The sequence below is a fragment of the Giraffa tippelskirchi genome, chromosome 9, assembly GCF_054371585.1.
Source record: "Giraffa tippelskirchi isolate mGirTip1 chromosome 9, T2T-mGirTip1v1.2.pri, whole genome shotgun sequence".
NCBI classification, from domain to species: domain Eukaryota; kingdom Metazoa; phylum Chordata; class Mammalia; order Artiodactyla; family Giraffidae; genus Giraffa; species Giraffa tippelskirchi.
Genome location: NC_137283.1, coordinates 46952564 through 46973810, shown reverse-complemented (window position 1 = coordinate 46973810; position 21247 = coordinate 46952564). Strand labels below are relative to the sequence as shown.

Below are 21247 nucleotides of genomic sequence, written 5' to 3'. Positions count from 1 at the left end.
TGAAACAACAAAACTGTTTTCATTTTGAGGAAAAACAAAAAGGAAAGAGAAAAGGGAAGGAAAATAGTACAGAGTGTGTCAAAAAGCTGGGCTCTCTGCCAGCCCAGAGCTCGCTGAGGAAAGGCAGGTTTCCAAGAAGTCACAGCAACTAAGGAACCAAACAAATACTCGTGGGTCAGTCTTCTTTCCTGTTGTCACTCAACACCAGATGCCAGGTTGGGGACAAGATGCTGGAAGCCAAGCAGCAGCAGGACCACTGAAGAATGTGGCCAGCAGCCCAGTCTGGTAGGGGCACCAGGACCAGAGAGCAGGTGCTGGGAGTCCTCCAAGCAAGAAGAGCTAGAGCTATCCCCAAGATCCAGGTCCCAGGAAATGTCAGGGAGGGTGCAAGCGACAAGGGTGCTCTGAGGACCCCTCGGGGTGGAGGACCACAGTCCTCCCCAATGGTGCCCATTTACCAAGAGGATGGCATGGCTCCTATGCCAGGTCCCTCAGTGTTCCTCCACAAAGGCTCCTACCCATCTACCCAGGGTGCACAAAATAGCTTCCAGGGCACTTGAAGCACAGCCCAGAGAACGGCTGTCCCTGGGCTCTGCTGTGGGCCAAAGTCATCATGGACTGCAACGCAGATGCAAGCTCTCCACTGCTGATGATCCTAATGCCAAGCCTCATCAGCAGGTCTTTGGAAACCCAGACTACCCAAATCTTTCTTGGTTTTCAGTAAATTCATTTAAGGCTACAAATCTGTCTCTGACTGCCACTGAGCACGCACCACCTTAGATTCCCAAAGCTTCCACTATGCAGTATTTTCCTGTCCTTCATCTCCCAGTGTCCTGTTTCACTGGGACTCTCTGAAGCCCAGCAATTACTGAGGAGTGCATTCCAGTTTCCAAACCCTGGGGGCTGGGGAGTCTCTCTCACCCCCGGCAGGGACCCGGTATGATGTGTGTTCTCTGAGACTGTCCTGCCTTCACAGTAACTGGCTCCTTTCAGTCAACTGGTCACTCCTGATACAATGACTCACCGGCTCAGGGAAGGCATGCTGCCAAGTTGTTTCTTCCCAAAGGCAAGGCCCAGGGCCTCTCCAGTGCTTCCTGAGCGGTACTCTGAGCAACAGCTCTAGGCTAGGGCCCTGGCAGTGTGGATCCAACCTGACCCTGTCACTGGGGGTGCCCATATGGGGGCCAGGTCTACTGGCAGGGATGCTGCATAGACTCAACCAGCTCCTTCCCCATTCCCTCCTGGGATCTGGCCAGTAGGAGCCTTTTCTGAGATGATCACCGGGAGCACTGGATGCAGCCAGGCCCCCCAACTCCCTCTCCCCACTGACCCAGCCTCACGTGGCCTTCAAGCTTGGCTGGACTCACACCAAATCATTTCACCACACATTGCCTCCGCCTGGACAACCTCTAGATCCAAGGGATCCACACTGGCTGGTTCCTTCGCACTCACACAGCAAAGTGTCAACAGCGTCGGTGGGGAGGCAAAACAAAGGATGCCGTAGTGTTTAGATCCCACAGCTCTGAAGACCCTCACTCCGCAGCCCCCGCAGCTTGTCCAGACCTTTCCGCTCTCCTTACCTTTCAGCCTGAGGCCCTGCATACCTGAACCCTGGCTATTGTGTCCACAGTGGCAAAGGCCCAGCCAGGCACCCCCATCACCACCACCCAAGTGTTTTGATGTTTTTCACTGCTGCTGCTGCTGAGTCGCTTCAGTCGTGTCTGACTCTGTGCGACCCCACAGATGGCAGCCCACCAGGCTCCGCCGTCCCTGGGATTCTCCAGGCAAGAACACTGGAGCAGGTTGCCATTTCCTTCTCCAGTGCATGAAAGGGAAAAGTGAAAGTGAAGTCACTCAGTCGTGTCCAACTCTTCGCAACCCCATGGACTGCAGCCTATCAGGCTCCTCCGTCCATGGGAGTTTCCAGGCAAGAGTACTGGAGTGCGGTGCCATTGCCTTCTCCGATGTTTTTCACTGGCTTCCAGCAAACACAATGGAATGTCACACCACATGCCCATGTCAGAGATAGAAGCATGGCCATCAAACACATACATGGAGATCAAGGAGGCCTCTGGCATGGGTGGCTGATTCTGACCTCGATCCCTGTGCTCAGAGACACCGTAACCCAGCCCACCAGACAGTGTCTTCCACAAAAACCCAAAAGGGAGGCTCTGCACTGGCTCACTCAACCTGCTGTGGCCTGGTGGATGTCCATTTAGGGAGCCCCGTGGACAACGAACAGCCCCCTAGTCTGCTCCTGACCTTAGCCAAGGACACCTGTTCCCAGCCCTTAACCTGGGCTGCCAGCAGGGAACAGAGGATCAGGCTGAGCTCCTGGTAACTTCAGCTGGAGCACATGGACTATTCTCCCTCTTATGTTCCCTCACCTCTTGCAGGAGGTGCCCAGCCATCCAAGCCAGATCTAAGCCTCTCAAGCAGCAAAGCGAGTCCCCCAAATTAACCGACTACATAAGACTGCAGGGTGCAAAGAAACGAGGCAGGAGGGGCCTGTTCTGAGAATAGCCTTCCACCTGGGGCAGCTGGGGGGTGGCCCATATGCATAGGCACTCTGTCCAGCTGCCGTGTCTCCTCCTGGAAGGTGAGCCCCCCTTAATGCCACTTCCCCAGCTCCAGCGCAGGCCCCAGCAAGGCATAAGCTGCCAGTAGCATCAGCCGACCCATTCGCAGAGCCTGTGATTTCTCAACAACTGAGCTCAGCCCCTGGTACAGACAGACAGCTGACCCAGTTTGGGGTTCTGGGCCCTGCCCCACAGAGGGCCACTGTGGTGTGGGGAACCACGGGCCTGCTGGTCCCTGTGTGGCCCCATCACTCCACAGAGACACGACTCCAACTGCACAGCCACAAGCACCAGATTTAACTCCCCACCCACGCCCCACCTACCATCCTCTCCCAAATAGCTCTGGGGACGAAAACGAAATGAGCATGGCTCGAGATTATGTTTCGGAAAATACAGAAAAATAAATCTGTATTTCTAGCACACTGTCCCTACGTTTGCCACACAGAACTCTGCGGGGGGCGGGGGGGGGCCTTGCTTGGGGCAGTTGGTGGGAAAGCCCTCTCCACTGCGAAGTGAGGGGTGTGGTGGGATAAGGAGGCTCCCGTGCAGTGACACCCCGAAGTCTGTACTGGCTCCAGCAAGAAGCAGGGACTCCCTTCCCTCCTGCCTAACTGTCCCGGTCTAGGCGGATCCCCAGGGGCAAGACTTGCCAGAGTCTCAAAGAGGACACTGTCCTCTGCAGACAGCCCAGTGCCATCAGATACCAGGCTGTCCTCCAGGGGTCAGGTCCTGGAAGAGACCCAATTAAAGAAGGGCCATGCAAGTAGACCTGGAGACTAAAACAGCAGTAGGCCAAACCACTCAGGGCAGCTGGTGGGACAAGGACTTTTGGGTCAGGGAATCACTGTACCCCACCCACTGGGGAATGGATTTTAGGAGCTATGGACAAAAGTCAAGTCAGAGTGAGAGGACGTTATGGAGTGGATGAGAACAACCCTAAGCAAAATAAGAAGCCAGACAAACCCTACAGAGATTCTGGGGGTGAATGGGAGGAGGGGAAATGGACACGTCCCATCTCAGACGGAAAAGGGCTGATGGCCATGGCCCTGACCCACCCATCACAAGGGGTTGTCATCAGAGCCCCCTATCATGTACTCAGTTTCCTAACAAAAACTGTCCGCCCATGGTGCCAGGACCATACCCGTAACAGACACTGTAAACTGTCTGTTAAAGAGCTCTCACCTAGGGACTTCCCTGGTGGTCCAGTGGCTAAGACTTGCACTCCCAATACAGGGGGCCTGGATTCGATTCCTGGTCAGGGAACTAGATCCCACACGCCACAACTAAAGATCCCAAGTGTCACAACTAAGACCCAGCACAGCAAAATAAATAAATATTTTAGAAAAAAGAGCTCTCACCTAGAACAGCACGGGGTCATTTTCCAAGAGCTTCACAGAAAAGGGACTGACCCCGGTGAGGACCTACTATGTCTGGTGCTGAGCAACACAGACATCCTCTCCCATTATGACAGGTACAGGCGTCATTCTTAGAGGAGGAAAGGCTGGCAAAGGCAAGGTCTTGACCACTGTCAAAGGGTAAGAGATGGCCAGAATGGTTTGATCCCAACACCCAAGACCTTTCCTCCCTTTTGTGGCCCCCCAAAACTCATGCTTTTCTGGCTGAACAAGATGGGAGAGTGTCTCGCATCTTTTCTAAACCAGAAACAGGTTGGTATAAGCAGTTCAGTCCTGGAAATACTAGGATGGTTCCTCAGAGAGCTGGGCATCAGACAAGGCTGTGAACTCTCCCCAATAAAATATATCAGACATTTGGCCTCGGTCAAAGCAGCTAGCAAAGGTGACCGTGAGGGCTCCTTTCCACAAGATCACTGAGAGAGAAATTGCCCCGGTGTCCCCAGGGGAGAAGGTGGAGGAAGGAAGGCAGTGCCCCATACCCAGGTTGGCAGTGCCTCCCCACTCTGTTCACTCTCCTCCACCTGAATGGCAGACTCACATGGAGGCAGAAGGCTACCTCACCTCTCAACCCCAAAAGGTTCCTCGGCCCCTCCCACATCCCTGCCCTGGCAAAGGGCACTGTCTGCTCTGCTGGAGTTTGCAGACCTGCTGCTCTCAAGCAGCAACAGCAGCAGGGCTATCGAAAGGCCAGGGCCCACTTGGGCTGGAGCCAGTAAGGGGCCTGCCCAGCTCTCTGGCCTGTTCCCCAAATCACTTAGGGATACTCACCCAAAAGAAGTCTCTCAAGAGCCACATGAGCCCCAGCAGCAGCCAAGGAGCTGCTTCAGGCGCACAGCATGTGTGATGCAAGCTCCCAAGAGGCAGGAGCCTCGCTCAGTCACCAGTCGCACCTCCTGAATTGCCCTTTGTGGCTCAGAATCCCAAAGCCGGGACTGCAGGGGGAAAGCCCCAGAATCCTTTAGGCTTACAACAAACTAGTAACTCATGTCCGCCCCCAACCCCACAAGTCAGCCAGCCCCTCATGGGCCAATGGAAGTGTGGCCAGTCATACACCAAACTGCCAACAGAGTCAGACCCCTGGGGCACCAGCTGCCCTGGGTGCTGCACACACACCCAGCCCAAGAGACCCAGGCCACCTCAGGGGATCCTGATCTTAGCTTTGCGCTTGCACATGGCCGTCCTGGTGCTCCTGTGCCTTCAGGAGACAGCAGATTTCTGGCTTCAACCCAGGGCAAGAGAGCTTCTGCCCAACAGCTCTGCCTCCCCTGACCCTTCCTTCTCCACTCTGACCCTTCCTTGCTCTTCCCCCATGAAAGGTGGCTCAGGCCGGCCCTCTCGCAGGACATAGACACTTCCTTGGCACACACAGAGCCCCCTCTCTTGGTCAGGGTCTGGTTCACTCCAGCACCAGCTCCCTGTGGCTGGCTTCTCTCAGCTGGCCTCTGACCCCGGCCTGCACTGTACCTTCTCACAGGTGTGGAACTAGCGGCCCAAGGGGGTTGCTGCTCCACGGGGCAGAATAACTCCACAGCCCTCCCTCTAAAGCTCCCTCGGGGCTCTGCCCGAGGGCGATCACAAGTAAGTCCTCAAGTCCAAACCAAAGCTTCATGGGGATCCCTCTCCCACTGACCAAAACGCTGTCATCCAACAATGAGGCTGGAACACAAGAAGCCATGAGGACTGCTGGCCTCCTACACAGACCAGTGATCTATTAATAAAAACAAGAATGAGATTACAACTCAACTTCTAACAGTTATACGTATGAGGTCTGCGGGTGTGGTGGAAACTGTAGATGTAGTTAATTATCCCCGTTCGACTGTAGATGTAGTTAATTATCCCCGTTCGACAACCCTAAGCTGCACAGACCATTCTCTGGGCCTCGGTTCCCCCACCAGGACGCAAAGGTGCTTTCAAATCTGCCAACTACTTCATTGGACAGAATCCCTGGGCATCCGAGGCCACTAGGGAGCCACAGAGCTGCTCAGCCACAGGTTTTAGGAAGTGGCCAGTGACAGCTGTGCTGGGTGAGGCCCTCAGTCGCCTCCCGGAACAGAATGTGGAAGCTCAAGTCACCAAGGAGTACAGCACATCTTCCTGGAGGATGGGGCCGGGGACACTTCACGAGCGGGGAGCCTCAGACCAGACGCTGCACAGAGCACGCAGGTAGAGCCGCACTTCTCAGCCACAGCACAGGCCCTCTTCCTGGGGCTTGGCCAGGGCGATACATTCTCCAAAGGGGCAACACAGGTGTCCAAGAACTGATTCCTGGAGTGGAACCACTCTGGCTCGATAGCACGTTACAGCCCCTCACAGGTCAGGGACATTTACAGAGCACAATGGCTCCCCGTGACAACACAGGTCCAACCTCCACAGATCTGTCCCCTCAGGGAGAGAAAAGCCACTCCTGCTCCCAGCCCAGATGTCCACCTGCTCTAGGTATTCAGGTTGGCTGGCAGGCTGTTTTTAACAACTGCCCCAATCAAAGCTGCTCAACTGCACTATCTTTTCTAAGGAAGGCACCCTTAGCCGACTATAAATGCCCCAAACCCAGGCCCCTAAGGCCTGGAGCACACCAGTGCTAAGTGTCTGTATTTGGTAGGGATTTTCAAGGGTCAGAACAGAAACAAATGTGAGCCTCACCCTCCAATTCCCACTTTGATCTGAGCAGCACTCTGGGGGAGAAGCCCACCCTGCTTCATCTAGCCCTCCAAGTACCACCCAAGACTCAACCTGCCTCTCCTCGTTTCCTAATGCATCTCATGCTACCTCAGCTCTGCTGATGGCCCCAGGGAGTCCCCTGCTTGCCAGGCATGAGCCCCAGGGGATGGGACCACCATATCCATTTCATACCCCTGATGCCCAGCCCAGCGAGCTGGGGAGCGGATGACAAATGGACAAAGGGACAGCGAGATGAATAGGGGTAAGCTTGCTTCTCTTTCTTCCCCCTTCCTCTGGGCACGGCAAGCCTAGTGCCCTGAGGAAGAACTGATTCTTGGAGCCATTTCCCTTTCTCCACACCCCAAACTACCAGTTGTCCTCAGCCTAGCTCCCACGTTCCAGGTTCAACAGGCAACCACACGATTTATCTTGGCCCCTGTCTTGGCTCTCTGGGAGAACAACATCCACAGGGTTCCCCTATGTGCTGATGCTGGGCCTGAGCACAGGAATGCCCTTGTAAACGCTGCATTCAAGGCTTCTCAGGCTCAGAGGTGAGTCAGCTGTCTAAAGAACGCTCACAAGAAAAAAGAAAGAACGGGGTGATCACTTGGTATGCACCTGTCTGCACAGTACTTCCGTGCATTGCTTTTCCTTCTTTATCATCAGAACACAAGGGGTAGCAGCTTTCACATGGTTTTCAAATGCCCTCCTGGTTATAAGATCCAAAACTGTTTATGCATGAATGTTAAGTAATCAAATTTCCAAAGGGCTAACCACAGGCTGACAACAAGAGCAGCAGTCACCTCAGCCCAGTGGCCACACATGACGCCTAGATGTGTCAACATTAGGGGAAACAGGTCCGCGGCTCCTGCACACCAGACACGTCTCTGACAGACAATGGGTCACCATGGCTGACAGCAAGTGGCCTCCATGTTCCAAGGAAGCAGAAGAAAAGGCCTGTGCTCCCGCAAGACCCAGCCAAGGCCCTATATACCCCAACTCAGGTGGCACTGGGATCCAGAGGGCCCTGGGGTAGACACCTCACACCTAGCTGCTGGCCAAGAGACATGAGCCTCCCAGAGCCTCCCTCAGCCCTCGAGAGCACCCCCACTCTCCATTCTGCCTGCGCCTGCTCACAAACAGAGAAGTGGACAAACGGAAATGCTCCGGTCTCTGTCCCAACAGGAGACACTCTGATGACCACTCTGCTCAGGAGACACTCAGCCAAACCCAGGGTGGCTGTGGGGCAGAGCCTTAGGCAGCCTACCTCCCACAGCCCACCCACCGGGGCCCATGCCCAGACACTGCCCACACAGGGAGTCAAGGCACGGCTGTGCTGCTAAAAGCGGCTCAAAGAGAAGGCCTCCTTGATTCAACTCCGGGAATTCCTCAGCAAATGTGTGGGAAGATTTCCCTCCTTCATGCCCACCTCTGCAAGGCATCTGTTGTTTCTGCCTCCAAAGAACTCCAGGAAGCTTGATGGCTGTTCACGGAATGGGTCCCAGGGCTGTCCTCAACCATGCCACCAAGGGAGGCTGGAGGTCACCTGGGACAGACTCCATTCAGCTCCTAGAGAAACCCTGCCAACCACATCCAGATGCCTCCCTCCCCACCCCCATCCAACTGAACCCCTGTGCTCCTTCCTCAACTGCTGCCCCAGGGCCAGCACTTCTGCAGAGGTCACAGCTCTCGTGGGTAGGAAACCTGTTTCTGCACCTCACCTCACTGCCCAGGCTGTGGGGGCACGCAAAACACCCAACACCCCCCATCAGGCGCCAAGGGAAGGGTCACCTTGAGGCGGCACCTCCAGCCCACCCCACACCATCCCGCCCAGGCTGACGCCCTCACCTGATGGCCGTGGAGTGTGTAGAGCAGCCGGCCCTCCATGAGGTCCAGGATCTTCAGAGTTGAGTCGCTGGAAGCCGTGACCAGGTAGTTCCCCGACGGGTGGAAGGAGAGGGCGTTCACTGCTGCACTGTGCACTGGGGGAAGGACGGCTGTCAGGCGCAGGCTGGGAGGCCCGTGAAGCCAGAAGATGGCATGCGGGACCAACCAAGGCTCTGCACAGGGCTGGGCCAGGGCAGCCATCACCCCGAGCTGCTGTGAGGAGCCTCCCAAGGACTTTCCAGGAGGGCAGCACGAGCAGGGGACAGAAGGAGACCCACCCAGAGCCAAGGGCAGGCGGCGGGAGACACAGGGCAGGTGGGAGCACGTGGGGCAAGGCCAGAGGACCAAGCCATCCCTCCGCCTCTCCCTTCTCAGCAAGCCATCAAGCTAGAGACGAACAGAGTGCTTGAACATAACCCTCACTCTGTCTCACACGCTGCCACTTCAGGGAAACCAAATGGAAAAGAAAACCCCTGAAATGCCAATACGATGCCCCTGCCCCGAGGGAAAGAACGTGAGTGGGGCGGGTGAGAAGACAGTGAAGACAAGCTCTCGGGAGCCAGTCAGGCTGGGGTTCTGATCCCAGCCTCCCGACTGGCCCACCCTGACACACGGAGCTTGTTTCTCCTTCTGCGGCCCAGCACCCACCTTAGGGTGCTGTGGGGATGCTACCAGGTGATGCCTGGGAGGCGTCTGTACAGAGTGAGCCCTGATGCCCCTCTCCACCACCCCAGGCATCCCACACTACTCCAGGTCCTGCCACTTAAACCCCTGAACAGCTCAAGCCTCTCTGTGACTCTTCCCCACTACTCTAGCCCAAGCCCCACCATCCAGGCTGGTGTCCCTCACTCTCCAAGATCTGACCCGCAGCCCTGTCGGCTCCCTAGCTGGGGGACCTTCCTACCCTTTGCTCCCCTTGGGCTGGGAAGACCCTGGCTGGCCTCTTCCCCTGACCCTGCAGCTCAATGTTCAGTTACCACCCCAGGGAAGCCTCCCCTGACCTTGCCATCAGGGCCTTGTTTTGGCCTCCTGAAGCACCATGAGCCTCTTCAAAGCAAAGGTGTTGCATTTATGTGCAGTTATTTCATTCCCCACTGGGTCCCCTAGAGACCATGTGCTCCACCAGGCAGGGGCTGTGTTGGATCCTGGCTCAAGGCCTGACACTGAACGGGTCTCAAAAAGCAGTTGGTGAGTGGGACCTAGACAGGACACACGGGGATAGGCAGTGCGTGGACCAGCCAGCCACATCACAGCTTCTTAGAGCAGCTGCTGAGGAAGACCTGGTGCCTTCATAACCACTACTACTGGCCTGGGGGTGGGTGGTGGGTTGGGGCAGCAATCAGTGGGACTACAGTAACCGTGAACCCACTAAGTCAGAACAGCCATAAATATAAAGGCAAATTCTAAAACCAACACCCTTCATCCTCACATGTAAGTGTGCAGGAACCACTGCTGGGCCAATAAACACCGCCACCATGAACTAGCCCTCCACAGAGCTGATAGAGGTGCACGGAGCCCCTCAAACACTAGTCCGGCCAACATGCAGACGCCGGGGACTGTGGATTCACGTTCCTGAGCACACTTAGGGGAGAGAGCCAGGACTTTATGTAACACAATATTTAGGTCTGAACACTCTCAGCACCAGGAACTCCAAGAGATGGCCTGGAGCAGGGCTGCAGGGGTCCCCAGAGCCAGCTCCTGGAGCCAGAGTCCAGAGCCCCCACAGCCCAACACACTCCTACACCCAGGGCCAAGGGCCAAGGGGCGGCACCTCGGTGCTTAACAAAAATAGGGGCATGGAGAGCAGAGGAAAAAAGTCATAGCAACCCCAGCTGAACTGAACAGGCACCAGCCACACACAGTAGCAGAAAGAACATGAAGAGCGCACAGAGTGTGACCAAGACTCCCCACATGCGGGGCAACACCCACGTGTGCAGACCCAGAAGAAGTGTGGACTGAAGCTCCTGACACAGAGCAGCACTTCTCTCTGAGGACAGGAATAGGGGGACCTCTAATTGTTCATCTACATACTTCCAGAATGTATTTTTTCAGCATTAGTATACAGTCACTATGATAACACAATTGAGTAAATGTTTAAAAAGTGAATCCTTCCTTCACCCTGAAAGAGTGTCAAGTCTGGGGAGCAGGAGACAGGGTCCTGCATGCACTTCAGGTTGTGCGTCTCTAGGCTGCGAGCCAGTGCCCTGATCCTGAGGGGCTGTGCTTGCCAGAAAGCAGCTTCACACTAGCAGTGAAGTCGGGGTTGGGGGGAGGCAAACACAGCAGGATCCCCTGAGCCCCCAGCCCCACAGCAGAAAGTGTGGAGAGTCAGCTGTGCACCGCGCTCCCCCCCCCCACCTCACCACACCCCCATCTCCTCTTGGGCCTCCTCAAAATGCTGCTCCTGGCACTTCTGCCTCCCTGAGCCTGGAGAACGGCACACTATTCTTGTTTCTGCAGCCCCTGGCAGCCTGCGCTGGCATGAGTGCCGCCCCCGCCCCTACCTGAGACAAAGTTGGGAGAGCCAGCAGCAGGATGGGGCGGGGAGGCAAGCTCAGGGAGCACAGGGCTTGCAGCACCAGCCAGATGGCAGGGGCAGGGCGTGGCTACCAAGCCAGGGCCTCCCACCTGGCCAAGCCCACCCAAGGGAGGGAACTAACCCTCCTCCCTGAGGAAGGATGCCCGAAGCCTTGCTCCACGATAAATGGCAGGAGTAGCAAAGGCCTCTTGGCTGGAGTAGAAATACCTGGAACCGTTTACTCCAGAAGAGGGCTCAGCCTAGGAAGCCGGGCTTTTGGATATGTGCCAGACCCCAGAACCAACCCCCTCTCCCCACTCGCTCAGCTGCCTCATCCTCCAGCCACGTCAGCCTGGGGCAGCTTCTCCGGCTCTGCAGAGGGTGGGACTATGTCAGGGAAGCCTCATAAGAATTAGCCCTGCACAACAGTCCCCCTGCACGACGGAGGCCCAGCTGCCCCACGAGGGAGTGAGCCTCCTGTCACAAAACCCTGAGCAGTGATGGCCCACAAACAATCCACTTTTCACCAATCCCGAAGCTACAGGCCCTCCGCCTGGCTCCATGGCAGACATGAGTGACAGCTGATGGCAGGCTGCCAATCGGGCACAGCTGTGGGCTACACCCCACCCCCACTGCTACCCCAGAGAAGGGACGCCAACTTACGGTCAGAGATGTACCAGCTCGAGGTCCTATAGGTCACCAGGGGGCCAGGGAGGGGGCCTGAGGTCACTGCAGACCCTGCCCCCAGTACTGGAACAGGTCACAGCCTGCAGCCTAAGGGGACACCTGGGTATCCACAACTTGCCTGCACAGCTCTTCCTGCTGAACCCTCAGCAAACCTGCCCTCCTGCCCAATGGTCTCCAAACTGGCCAAGGGATTCAGGTGCCCAAGCAGCAAGTCCCTTCCGGGGACAGGCCACGCCAGCGCTGGGCTCGGCGCTTACCACCCAGGGTGGCTCTCACAACACAACTGGCATCACAAGTGACACAGAGGCTGTGGGCTTACAAGAGCTATGGGTTCACCCGATGAAGGTGCTCTGATACCAGCAGCAAAGGACACTCCAAACACTGTTCTTCAAGAATGTTGTGTGAACGCTGGCTCAGGGAAGGTGGGGGAGAGGCAGTGAGTTGGCCAGATCAGGTGGGACAGTGCCTGGCCTCACGATCAACCCTTTCAGTCTCCAAAACCCAAAAAGGGTGCAGACCTGCCCTGCTGGCTACACAGAAGCTTTAAAACCTTCCATGACCATGTCTGGGGTAGGGCGGGGCATCCAGGGGGTTGCTAAGGACCAGTGTACAGAGAAGCTGGGACTCTGAGCTCTAACTGGAGCTTCTGGAGAGAGCCAAGTCCTCTCAGAGGCCTTGGGCAAGTAAATGACTGGAATCAACACAGTATGAGGAACCCGCAGCTTCTTCGCTGCATAACCCAGGCAAGCCTCAAACACCCCATCTGTGAAATGGGGAGCAGCCCTGCCCTGCTGACCATCCAGGCCTGTTCCTGGATATCGAACACACACGTGCCTGGAAACCACAAAGCACATAAAGGGATCTGGGACAAGGCTGCTCAGATGTCTGAACAGTCTTAGTGTGGGCTCCGAGCATATGGCGCCTAAGCCAACTCCATGGGGACTGGCACTCCCGGGGCTCCAGTGCCCCACCAACTCCTTGCTGAATTGGGAAATCAGAACTGCTCCCTGCAGTGACAGGCCAGAGCAAGATACTCCTCACCTGACACAAAGGGTGCCAGCCACCTGCTGTCGCCCAAAGTGATTCTAACACCCCAACACGGGATGGGAAGTACCCTCCACAGAGCAAGATTTTGGTGGGTGGCCACAGGCAGCCTGGACCTGCTGGCCACACACTATAGTATCACGAACCAATTTCTTAGAAAAGCACAACAGCCTTATACACTCAAACCCCAATCAGGGGAGACACTGGACATCACCGGCCTTAAAAACTTTCCCCTGGGTGTCTTAAGGGATCAGAAAACAACTTAGGGGCCTGCTGTCAAGGGGCTGGGAGCCCTTCTTGGGGATTCAGCCTCCCAGGGATCCCTCTGCCTCTTGTGGTGGGGGACAGCTGCTATTCAGGGGCTAAGAGCACCTCTCAGGTCGAAGGTGCTGCCACGGCACTCTCTACGGGAGCGGCTGGACCTGAGCAGACCTGACCAGCTCCCTGCCCAGCAAAGAGGGTGAGGGGTGGACCCCCAACCAATGAGCTCAGGCCCTCCAGGTTTCCTTGAGCCCTGGAGGCTGAGCCCAGAGATGGTGAGATAAATCTGCTGCCTTGTGAATAGCTGCTGTGTGCCACGCACTGGGCAGGGAGCTCAGAGGGAATCCAGCTATTTGTGGGGTGCTCCAGGTCCCCGAAGTCTCTGGTCTCTAAGGGGGGGTGGTGCTTAGGAACCAAATGCTTCAGGCTTGCTGAGTGGCTGTCAGGAGAGGAAAGGACAGCTGTACTAACAGATTTAAATTTCTCTGTGGAGCCCGTCAGCCTGATGCATCTCAGGCCCCCTCAGGACTCGACCTCTGATGCCACCTAAGTCCACCCACCGCCCCCCAGCCCTGCCAGTCATGGACCTCCCACCCTCACCTGCTGCCACGCCTGCTCCCTCAAGAACCCGAGGCACCTCTCCCCAGCACCCTCCACTCTCCTCCACTGCTGTGGATCACCACACCCCTGACCACCCTCTTCAGGACACCCCACTTTCCTCCAATCCCCTGGCTCTGCTCTCCTCAGCCCTCCACTGCAGGGAGACCAGGCTCTCACCCATCACTCTGGTTGCTTTGTGGATCCTTTTCTTCCATGGCCCCTCAAGCTCAGGGATGCAGGATGTGTCCTCAGCCCTTCTCAAACCCCAGATCCCTGGGCTCAGCTGGCCCCTCCACCCCACAGCATCAGCTTTGCCTCTATCCAGTCTCCAGAACCCATCCTCTGGGCCTGACCCCTGCCTCATTCTCATGTCTAGCCTTCACCCAACATCGGGCGTGGACAGCCCACCCACCAGGTACATGGCTTCCTACTCAAGCAGGCTCTCAGCACTGCTATCCTCTCAGATGTTTGTCATCTCTTCACCCCATCCCAGCACGTCTAGCCAGGACATGGGCTACAGCATGGCATTCCAGGCCCTCCCCTGTGGGTACCTGTTGCTGTACCTCATCAACACCAGGCGCCCAATCCATCAGAGGTGTGCCTGGACTCTCCCAGGGTCACCTGGAGATTTTCCCCACCAGTATGAAGATTTATGTTGTAAAACCACATAGCCAGTACTAGACTGTAATCCTCATTTGGATTCTCCCATCAGATCCTCACAAATCCCATCAGGCAGGCTACCACCACCTCTTCACAGACAGGAAGCAGAGTCCAGATGCTGCTCTGCCTCATCACCTCCCTGCCCATCTCTCCCTGTCCAAGGCCCCCTGACCTCATACTCAGAGACAGCATTCCTGCCCAGCACCGCTCTGCTCCTCCCACCTTCCCACATCAGTGTGCTGATGTACCCAGTTTCCAGCTTGGGCCTGTCCCAAAGCAGGAGAAAGCCCTCTAAGGCTGAAGGAGAGGAGAGGCGTGGTCTCCAAGGAGAGGGCAGACCCCTCTGGGGCTGTGTTCTAGAAGCACGGTCTGAAACAGCCATCAAGGACAAACCCCAGGGTTTCCTGTTGAAGAAAGAACCACTCTTGTGGCTGGCCCCTGCCACCTGGTGGTGCTGTGCAGTACTGCAGGCCTGGGCCAGCTGGGCCAGCCTTGCTAGGAAACCAGACCTCCTGACTCCAGGACGGACTGAGCAGCATCAGCATCAGCATCACCGTCATCACCACTGCACACCAACACAACCTAGAGAGGCACTCTCCAAGTTCCTGTCATGGACCCACTCACTACACTCCCAACACCACCTATGAAACACGTCTCATCATTGTCCCAGGGGTACACAGGAGTCAAGTAACCTGCTCAAACTCACTCAGCAAGGAATGCTGAAGGTAGGTGGAGAGCCACTCTCCACCATGTGCTTTTCAAGACCAGGATCCACTCTCCCTTCCTGGAAGGTCTGTTCCTTTAGTCACCCCAAGAAAATGCCGGCCTTAAACATCTGAGACTTAGAACAGCTTGTTGGGGGTGCCAAGGGGAGAACTCGGAACCCCACACCCCGTAACTTTGTACAGATATGCCCATCCCCACTTACTCCTTGGAAGGAAAGTTATGACCAACCTAGACAGCATATTAAAAAGCAGAGACATTACTTTGTCAACAAAGGTCCGTCTAGTCAAGGCGATGGTTTTTCCAGTGGTCATGTATGGATGTGAGAGTTGGACGGTGAAGAAAGCTGAGCACCAAAGAATTGATGCTTTTGAACTGTGGTGTTGGAGAAGACTCTTGAGAGTCCCTTGGACTGCAAGGAGATCCAACCAGTCCATCCTAAAGGAGATCAGTCCTGGGTGTTCATTGGAAGGATTGATGTTGAAGCTGAAACTCCAGTACTTTGGCCACCTCATGTGAAGAGTTGACTCATTGGAAAAGACCCTGATGCCGGGAAAGATTGGGGGCAGAAGGGGACCACAGAGGATGAGATGGCTGGATGGCATCACTAACTCGATGGACATGGGTTTGGGTGAACTCTGGGAGTTGGTGACAGACAGAGAGGCCTGGCGTGCTGCAGTTCATGGGGTCGCAAAGAGTCGGACACGACCGAGGGATTGAACTGAACTGTCCTTCCCATTTTCAGGTGTGAATTTTCTAAGTGAGCCCATGCACTTGAAACTTAGCCCCAAGTCCACAACCACAGTTCTTCAAACTACTCCAGCTCTGACTCTCCCTGGTCTCGCCCCAAACCCCCAGGTCTGTCCACCCATTCAGCCTCCAGCAGAACTCCCAGTTCCTCCTGTGGCACCTCACCTGCTCCCTTCCCGGGTCCCCATCCCCACAACTGTGGTGACTCACAGCTCTGCCCAGTCACACCTGCCCTGAGGCCAGTTCCATACCCCAGTAGCTTCAGCTATCTCATCTTGAGCTCACACAAGTCTGACCCCACTTCCATCTCCCTTCTGGAGCCTGACACCAGCCCATATTGACAGCCCGCCACCCTGCCTTTCAAGAGCTACAATTAAATAAGGAGAGACAGCACCAGGGCTGTGTTTACAAGCCTGGCCCCTAACAAATGGACCCTCCAAACAGCTCCTGGCTCCACATCTGTAGAGGACACCATGGACCAGAGGTGGCCAAGGTCCCACCAACACTTACCTCTTTTGACAAACCTGTCTCCTTCACCACCTCCAGGGCTATCAGCTTGGCCCCAGAGCACAGAGCGTCCATTACAGGGGGAGGCAGATGGCATGTGTAACCCCTGAGAAGTGCTCCTCGAGAGGAGCCCTGGCCAGAGCCCCCATTTGTCCCGCAGCATGCATGAGGCTCTGCCACTTCATAAATGGCCACCAGAGGGCTGGTGGATGCCAGGTAGCAACCCCTTCCATCCCCTACCCAAGTTTCCAGACAGCCACGCCATAGACGACCCACCCCTGGGGATCCCAACAGACCCAGGACTCCCCACAGCTAGTCAGGGCTGTCCTCAGGCCCATTTAAGCCCTGCAGCCATGAGCCGGACACCTGGTGCAGCACAGTCCCACATCAGCCCCTCAGGGACACTCACACTGATAGTGCTGTAAGAGCCGGTGAGTCCGCACATCCCACACCTTCACCGTGTTGTCCATGCCGGCAGCAGCAATGCACGTGCCACTGGGGTGGAAGTCCACGTAGGTGACAAAGCTGCAAAGAGGGGGCCACCGAGTGCTGCAGGAGGCCTGACCTGACTCAGAACAGCACCCACAACGTCCAGCACTTCCCCATGACCGCACATCTGCTCATGCTGTTCCCCTCAGCGCAGAACACCTCCCTGCTGCCTTGTGTCTTTACCAGGCGGCCAAGGGAAGGCAAGAAGGAGACGGTGAGGAAAGAGCTACCTGAGGTAGCAAGTCCCAGCACAAACCTCTAAATGTGAGCAGGGAGACTGCCAGCTGCTTGCAGGCTTTCAGTTAGAGCTGGTGCCCCAACCTGAGCCAGAGGCAGGGCAGATCCTGACAACTGAGGCCCAGACAGGAGGGGCCAGCAGGTTCCAGATCCACTGCTCACCTATTCCTAGGAGACAAGCCAAGGGCCCTTGACAGACTCATACGTGACACTCAGGATGGTACTGTGGCCTCAGGAGGGGCCCTGACATGGGGGTCTCAGCCTACTGGGGGCAGAAGCTGGGGTTCATTCAGGGACCCAGATCAGGTGAGTCCCTGCTCAAACACAGGCTCCTCCCTCTCAATGATGCAACACAATACGAACAGCCACCATATGTTACAAGAACCTGATTAGCCTTTCATTTATAAAGCCGTCACCAAGGAGAACATACTAACATTCTTTTGGGGGTCTGGGTTCAACTTCTTCAGACAGACATGTCACAATTCAGAGAACTAGAAAATGAAGGGAAAAGAGAGCCCCAAGAGTTTCATGCCTGAGGTTAAGCCTCTCATTGTTCGTGAGGATGGGAATGAGGCAGAACCTTTCACTCACACACACACACACACACACACACACACACACGAAAAGATGCAGAGCCAGGGAGCAGCAGAGACATGGCTATGGGTCCCAAATGTCACCACTGGAGGCCCCTAGGGCCTTTTCGTGCCCTAGTCTGTGCTGTTCTTGAGGGCCTACAGGTGGGGGAGAGGATCTAGGAACTTACCCGCCATGCTCACAGTACGAGTGGATACACTCCCGGCTGGTCTTGTCCCACAGTTTGACAGTTTTGTCATCACTGGCAGATATGATGAGCCGCCCATCTGGGGAGAACCTGAACCAGGGAGACAGGAGTCACACCACCAATCAACAGACATCACAGGCGCCACACACCACCTTCCAGTCACTCTTCTTGAGCTGCCACCACAGAAATGCGCTGGGGCCACACACCCTGCTCTGACCCTTGAGTGATCCTGGGCAAATGCTCTTCTCTCTGCAAGATGGGCCAGAAGGGTGCCCACCTTCTGGTGAGCAGGTAAGAAATATGGTCACACACAAGGCCCCCGACACTGCACATGGCAACAGGCATGGTGACTCTGGTGTTGTAGCATCAAAGTGGCCCAAAGCCCACTATGGACATCATTATCCTGTCCCCAGATGCCCTGAGTCCATATGTGACTCTGAAAATGGGTCAGCAAAACCAGATGCCAACCAAAAAGGATCGAGGTTCTGGAGACCTACCACCAAAGGCCTGGTGTGAGTTCAACACTCATTTGCTGGCTGGGCTCCTCCTGCTATCAGGAGCCCAACGGTAAGGGCCTCTCACAACAGCCAGGAACCTCCCAGGACAGAGAACCAAGTGCCCTAGAGAACAAGTAACTTCATGGGGTCCCCAGAAGAGCACAGCTCAACAGTCCCCAACCTCTGACTCCCATGGTTTCCTGGTGTTCCCAGACACCCCAAACTCTTCCTCTGGAGCACAGAGATTTGACACGTGAGCTCTCTGTTGAAATGAATAGAATAAACTAGAAGTAGGCATAGCTGTGTCTGCAGCTTTTAGGCCTTTAAAAGTACTTTCATTACCTGGGCCCACCCCCACAGCACTGGCCCCCGTACCAAAAGGAAAACCAGCTTCCAGACCAACCCCATCAGAAGTCTGGGCCCCCATCAGGCAGCTCTGGAGCAAAATCCACCTCTGAGGAGCAGAGCATCCAAGAGGTAAGGAGGCAAGCCTCAGGGTCAGGGACCCAGCTTCTAAGCCCAGCTCTGCCACGTACTCAGTGTCAAAGGGCAAGATACTGCACTGTTCTGAGCCTCAGGTTCCTCATCTGCAAAATGGCAACGATGCCACCAACTTGTAAGACTGCCATGAGAAGTTAGAAGAAAATGAATAGGGGTGGTATGACGTTATCTTGTTGTTGTTGCTGTTGCTAATAAGTGGCCCCTGATGACACACTTTGGGCTGCGTCAGCACAGATGTTGGGGGTCAATCGTGGCCAGCAACTGGCTAACCTATCCTTCATGCATTAGCTCAGCGAAGCTTTGACAGCTTACAATGTGAGAACTATTAATGTTCTTATTCACAGATAAGGAAGTTGAGGCTCAGGAAAAGTAAAGAGTGGCTAAGTAACTTGTTCAAGGTCAGGATGCTGGCACCTGGCATCTTTTCTGTACCCCCAACCCCTGGGGTCTCTCCAACAATCTCCAGGTAGGACTACACTCACTTGGCACAGCGGACCCAGTTGATATGCTGGCTCAGGGAGAACAGGAATTTCTGGCGATGAGTTGACCACACTTTGACTGTCTTGTCGTCGGAGGCTGTCACGAAGGACTGGCCATCACTGCAGAAATGGACGCTCCTCACTGTGGCTGTGTGTGCACGAAACACAGTTGACTCGCCTTTGCTGCAAGGATGGGAATCCAGAGTCAGGAAATACATAAACCCAGAACAGCAACAGAAGGGCACATCAAAGCTCTCCCCACTCCTCAGGACCCTCCCAAAGTTAATCCAGGCCTGAGTACCCCAGTCCCCAAAAAGGGAAGCAAGAGTCTCCCCCACAGGAGCAGAACCACCGCCCACTTCACCCACGTGCAAGCAGCATCAGCTGGGATCCTCCCAGGAGGGCTGAGGTCAGCCCAGAATCTCCCTGCTGACCCTGAGGGGAAGGCCCCGACTGAAGCTTCTAACGGTGCCCCCTTGGAAGTGAGGCAGACATCCTACTGTGACCAGTCCAGCACCAGGGCCAAGACTCAGACGAGCCCCTTCATGTCTTTAACTCACACGTTGGGTACCCATATGCGGACAGTCTTGTCGCGGGAGCCAGAAGCAAGCAGGTGTCCCGAAGGGGAAAAGTTCACACAGGTTACGGCGTCCTTGTGGCCAGCAAATCGGTAGGCACGTGACTGGGGCTTCATGTGCCACACCATAAGGCACGAGTCCATGGAGCCACTGGCTGAGGAGAGAGCGGACACATGACCCTCAGCTCGAGTAGGCTGGAGCCTCCACCAGGAGCTGGGGCAGGGTGGGAAGCAGGGAAACTCAGCTTCATAGCCAGCTCTATCTTCCCCGTCTTCACAGTCACATCTCCAGTGACTGCTGAGCAGGGGTCTGGAGAGCCTATGGCCTGTTGACTTTCCAGGCAGCAGGTCCACACAGGAACCAGCCCAAGAGATGCCCATCACAAGACAGCCCCAGGCTGCAAAGGTCCCAGGTCTCCCCAGAGACACACTCTGAGGCTCTAGAGAGCAAGTCCTCCTTAAACTGGAGAGCCAGGTTAACTCAGTGGGCTTATTACCATTAAGAGGATCCATCAGAAGGGCCCCAAAACAGACCCCAAATGACTTTGGTTTCCTTTTAACCTCCAGTGTATCATGAAACCAGCTGTCTCTGGCAGGGGACCTTGATGATGGCATGAAGGGGGACACTCATCCATAGACACAAGAAAGCTGCAGCCGTGACAGTCATGTAGGAACCCTCAAGTGGCTGAGAAGGGGGCACTCAGCTGCAGCATAAGGGCAGGGGGGAAGGGCATACCTGGCTCTGCTCCACAGCCTTCTCACTGGGGGGCATCTTCAATAAGAAGGCGTGCCCATGGCACTGTGGACAGCAGAATCAGTAACAACCCAAGGAAAATGCCACTGTTTAGGGCCATTCTGAGGCCAGACCTCAGAGGTAGACGGGGTGTGGAGGTAAAAGCCCAGAACTAGATCCTACTCTCAAAGGCTGTATGATCTTAGCAAGGTCCCCAACCTCTCTGAGCCTCACATTCCATGTGGAGAATGGAACTCATAAAGCCGAATGCCCAGAGCACTGAGTTCTCATTGTGCCCTGCTCCCCCACGCCACACCTCCCAGGTAGAAACTCGACCTTCTCAGTCCAAGATGCCTCCTCTTACCCAGATGCTTTGTGTTGAGACTGAAGTCCACAGAGGTGACTGCATCTCGATGGCCCTTAAAATGCCTCTCCAGCGAGGGGTCCTCCTGAGGGAGAGCCAGGGTCAAATGTGTGAAGCCTGGATGAGGAAGGGGCTTCCCTAGGTCCAAGACACTTCCTAGAACAACCAGGAGGGTTTAAAAACGCTCAAGGTATGATCCTTTATCTAGGAAAATTCTAAGGAATCACTAAAAAGCTATTATAATAAACAAGTTCAGCCAGGTTACAGGATACAAAATAGACAAAAATCAAGTACATCAAC

General features: G+C 55.5%; 1 protein-coding gene across 14 annotated transcripts in view; it reads right to left on the bottom strand.

Annotated features, from left to right (window-relative positions):
- POC1A (POC1 centriolar protein A) overlaps positions 1-21247 on the bottom strand; it is a 76389-nt gene that overhangs the window by 45321 nt on the left and 9821 nt on the right. For 9 of the 14 annotated variants that reach the window (XR_014064087.1, XM_081525282.1, XM_081525284.1 and 6 more), the window contains exons 2-7: positions 20948-21032; positions 19834-20005; positions 19277-19456; positions 17779-17886; positions 16699-16814; positions 8501-8634 (exon numbers count right to left, since the gene is read on the bottom strand). Coding sequence is in view for 12 of the 14 variants with exons in the window: in XM_081525282.1 (XP_081381408.1) it covers positions 8501-8634; positions 16699-16814; positions 17779-17886; positions 19277-19456; positions 19834-20005; positions 20948-21032 (795 nt within the window). In the remaining 2 variants the exon portion in view is untranslated. Of the gene's footprint in view, positions 1-8500; positions 8635-16698; positions 16815-17778; positions 17887-19276; positions 19457-19833; positions 20006-20947; positions 21104-21247 lie in introns of all 14 variants that reach the window. The other 5 variants (XR_014064088.1, XM_081525290.1, XM_081525288.1 and 2 more) reach the window with 1 other exon arrangement.